The following is a 3,621-nucleotide window of genomic DNA, read 5'->3' as shown; positions in this document are numbered from 1 at the left end:
CGGGGCCCACATCCCTAGCACGCGACCCCAGACTCGCAATGATCCCATCCAACTCAACCCATGAGGAAAAGAATTCTAACAATGTCTCAGCGTCTACGGAGGCATTGGCATCTCCATTGGTATCTGGACATACGGCTACCACATCATGCGTAACCTCGGTAACCGTCTGACGCTCCACTCTCCCTCGCGCGGTTTCGCCATGGAGCTCGGCGCCACCTGCACCATCATTCTTGCTACCCAGCTCAGTAAGACCTTCCCATGTCATTCTTTAGTGGTTTGTTGACTGCTGGAGAGTTTCAGACGCTGACTGAACCCACAGAGCTTCCCGTCTCGACCACCCAGTGTCTCACCGGTGGTGTGATCGGTGTCGGCCTTTGTTCCGGCACCTGGAGATCTATCAACTGGCGTATGGTTGCATGGGTGTATGGAGGTTGGGTACTGACTCTTCCCGTTGCTGGATTACTCTCTGGAGCTCTCTGTGGCATTATCATCAACGCCCCTCGCTGGGGATATGTCAGTTCCTAACTGGGGATGGAGGGATGTAACACCTTACGAGCGCACATGCTATTCCACCCCAGACGGTGTGAATTAGTCATGCACAGACATTGCGGGGGTGAGAGATTCAACGGCTGGCCCCTCGTCTATTCCAATAGCTGTTAGGGCAGTAAAGCTTCGACTCCACGTTCAATAGATTGAAATCTTACATGATCAGATGATCACTGTACAATTTGAAGGCCCTGACTTTATCTCACGATGCACCAATCGAGGAAAAGAAGGTTGGGAGTCTTCCTCAAGTACGAAGCCTGCAGAACAGGTCGGCTGTGCCGCTGTAAGCATTTAGTGGAGTACCTACGTAGCTACAGTTCGTCGATGGTGCATGAGCCCCCAAAGTGACAGGGATTCACCCCAAACAATAGTCAGCACATGTCCTGCAGCTTATGTGCAGCCATGGGTTAGGCGCCGGCCAAGATATCTGACACAGGGGTCAACATAGGCGTCAAAGTGCCCTGATTGGATGCTGTGTTCGGGGCTGAGCTCTGAGGCTTACGAGAGGCTACGCCTTTCGATATGATTCATGATGAGCTCTCGATCTAAGAGGGCTACGACTGAGAATTCTGAGGCGCAGAACCTTGTGCTGTAGCCCAGTTCGCAAAGACAGGTTCCAAGAAAAAACATGAGTTCGCAGAACCTCTTCTAGCGCCGAGGACACCATGCGGCTGGTGTACAAGGCCTTGAGTGTTCTCGCGGGCCCTGGTAGAAAGACTCTGCTCGACAAGTATAAAGGATGTAGATGGCCCCTGATATACTACAATAAGTCATTCAGCATTCCATTTTCTACAGTGACTCATCATCGTTCTCATCTTCTCTGCCTCTTTCCTTTTGTCCTTTCCTTCGTCACGGGTCCGTTTTCTTCTGGTTCGTTTCATCAAATCACAAATCTGAAAAAAAAAAAAAAAAAAAAAAAAAAAACAGTCGATTTCATACCTACACCTTCACTTTACGAGATTTTTTCTTAACGTTTCATCTCACTCCAGTGGTCTCAAGCATTTCAACATGAGGGCTGATATCGCGTATGTCATTGTGCAGGCTGCCTTGGTCCAGGCCTATGCTGTCCCGCAGATGTCGCCGCGTTCCGGCGATCCTCTTCACGACGTGAACAAGTGGTGCTTCCCGTCAAGCCTGAGCACGGAGGAGAGTGCTTACAAATTCTGGGACGAGGAGATTGGCGGCAGCTGGCTATTGAACTCATGGGCCAAGATTAGCCAGCGTAAGTTGTACCCCTGGCTTTTGAGCGCCCAGGTTGCTAGCGTTGGTGCCTCTTCATCGCGGGTCTGAAAAGTCAGTGAATAAATGCTGACTGCAGAATCTTGCTTTAGACGGACCCAAGGATTGGTTGATGGGAGACGGGGGCTATGAGAGAGACCTCTACTCTGTCAGTAGGACCGCCTTTGACTCCTGCACCGTGCTTGGTGGGACCTGCAAGGCAACAAAGAATTGGGACTGCCCACAATACTTTGCCGAGGCCGAAAAGCCAGAGAACTCCAACGACCTCAAGCCTGCCTACTGGCAGTTCCGAGCCCTCGAGGGCGTTTACACCGTTTTCAACCATTACTACACCGAGCTGCACGCCAAAGTCACCGAGCTCAGCGGTCGTATTGATGAGATCATCCTCACGATTGGCGGCAAGCTAGAGACCGACGACGACATGGTTGCGTGGGTTGCTGCAGCCTTCAATATGCTTGGAGGCGGGTTTGGTCCCATCCCCGGAGGTGTAAGTTCACACCAATTGTGCTCTCCAACACAAGCACAGCACATCGTCCGCTCCTGTTGCTGACCATCGATTGGATAGGGCGCTTCTGTCACCTTGATTGGCGAGCTACTTTCCCAGGTCGAGAAAGACGAGGATGAGCCTGTCAACGGGAAGATCAGTGCCGAGCTCAGCAAGGCTTTCGCCCAGACTAAGCATGGCCTCGAGAAGACCCTCCGTGCCGTCTTCGGTGCATCTAAGATCGACGACGATTACACCAATCTTCCGGCTCCCAGAAACGACAGCTACGAGTTCCCCATAGCCAAGTTCCTCAACACGGGCATCTGGCTCGCGCATCTGCACACGAGCGGCATCACAGATCATGTGCAGGACGCAGTCAAGAACATCGAGCGCAAAGTGGCTCATCAAGCACTCGTCCACGCATGGTATGTCCTCGTCCTCAACGAGCATCGTCCGAGTGAGCAGGAATGCTACGACGGTGTCATCGGACGCGAGTGGATCGAATGGGAGGGCAAGTTTTACTGCGTCAATCTTCAGCAGTGGGACCAACGTGTGAACTTGTACCGCGAGCCGCTGCCGGAGTTCCACACGGGCGTGATGACGCAGTACGGTCTCGACAATCGTGCCGCCTACTATCGCTCCATCATGGACTGCGGTTACAACGCTGAGGGTGATCACAATCTTGACCTCAGCAGCGAGGGTCCTGGCAGAGTGCCGAGATGCTACTTCCCCATGGCGATGGTTCGTATCGTGAAGGAAGAGCAATGCGGGACAAGGGGCACATGCCACCACAATGTTGAGGCGATTGAGGGCGTTGCATTTGAGTACGATTTCATTGGCTACGACCCTTGAGGTGGACTGAAACCGGAGCATCGAGAGTACTTTCCTTTGGTAGTATCTAGGTAGAGGCCCTCTCAAGGTTACATCATCGTCGTTGCTTCCTCTGCTTGAATTCGTATTGCATTCCTGCCCACACCGTAGACATAAATTACGTGCATCGAGCCAGGCACCTGCCCTGAGCGCAGAGATCCAGGTATCTTGGTGGCAGAAAAGGCAAGGAAGCCACCATCTGGGCCATCGACTGCACTGATTGTGAATCATCGACGATGCTGCTGCAAATTAATCTACCCCATCACCACCCCCCGCCAGCACCCCCCCCCGGGGTTTTTTTTGAAAAGACCCCCCCAAACAGTTCCTCTGGGCCCCCCCCCCTTTCTCTCTGTTTTTTTGGTCCCCCCCACAAAGAGCCCACCCCAGCGGGAAAAAGCACCCGCCCGGTGTTCCTCCCCTCTTCGGTGCGGAACGCAGGGGAACTGGAAGGGGTTATAACACGAGCCTTAAATACTATGGAA

At 52.9% G+C, this 3,621-nt stretch overlaps 2 protein-coding genes across 2 annotated transcripts; both read left to right on the top strand.

Moving 5' to 3' along the window:
* Positions 1 to 145: 145 nt before the first annotated feature.
* On the top strand, positions 146 to 525 carry VDAG_03341 (phosphate-repressible phosphate permease; the record flags this gene model as incomplete). Its single annotated transcript, XM_009657206.1, has 2 exons — positions 146 to 245; positions 320 to 525. 2 exons carry the CDS (start codon positions 146 to 148, stop codon positions 523 to 525), a joined length of 306 nt encoding a protein of 101 aa, XP_009655501.1.
* A 1,029-nt stretch (positions 526 to 1,554) lies between these two features.
* On the top strand, positions 1,555 to 3,121 carry VDAG_03340 (uncharacterized protein; the record flags this gene model as incomplete). The annotated part of the gene is made up of 3 exons (XM_009657205.1): positions 1,555 to 1,768; positions 1,878 to 2,272; positions 2,351 to 3,121. 3 exons carry the CDS (start codon positions 1,555 to 1,557, stop codon positions 3,119 to 3,121), a joined length of 1,380 nt encoding a protein of 459 aa, XP_009655500.1.
* Between the last annotated feature and the right edge of the window lie 500 nt (positions 3,122 to 3,621).

Source organism: Verticillium dahliae, genomic scaffold, assembly GCF_000150675.1.
Source record: "Verticillium dahliae VdLs.17 supercont1.5 genomic scaffold, whole genome shotgun sequence".
NCBI lineage: Eukaryota > Fungi > Ascomycota > Sordariomycetes > Glomerellales > Plectosphaerellaceae > Verticillium > Verticillium dahliae.
The sequence above is the reverse complement of the archived record's forward strand: the minus strand, read 5'-3'. Positions and strand labels throughout refer to the sequence as shown.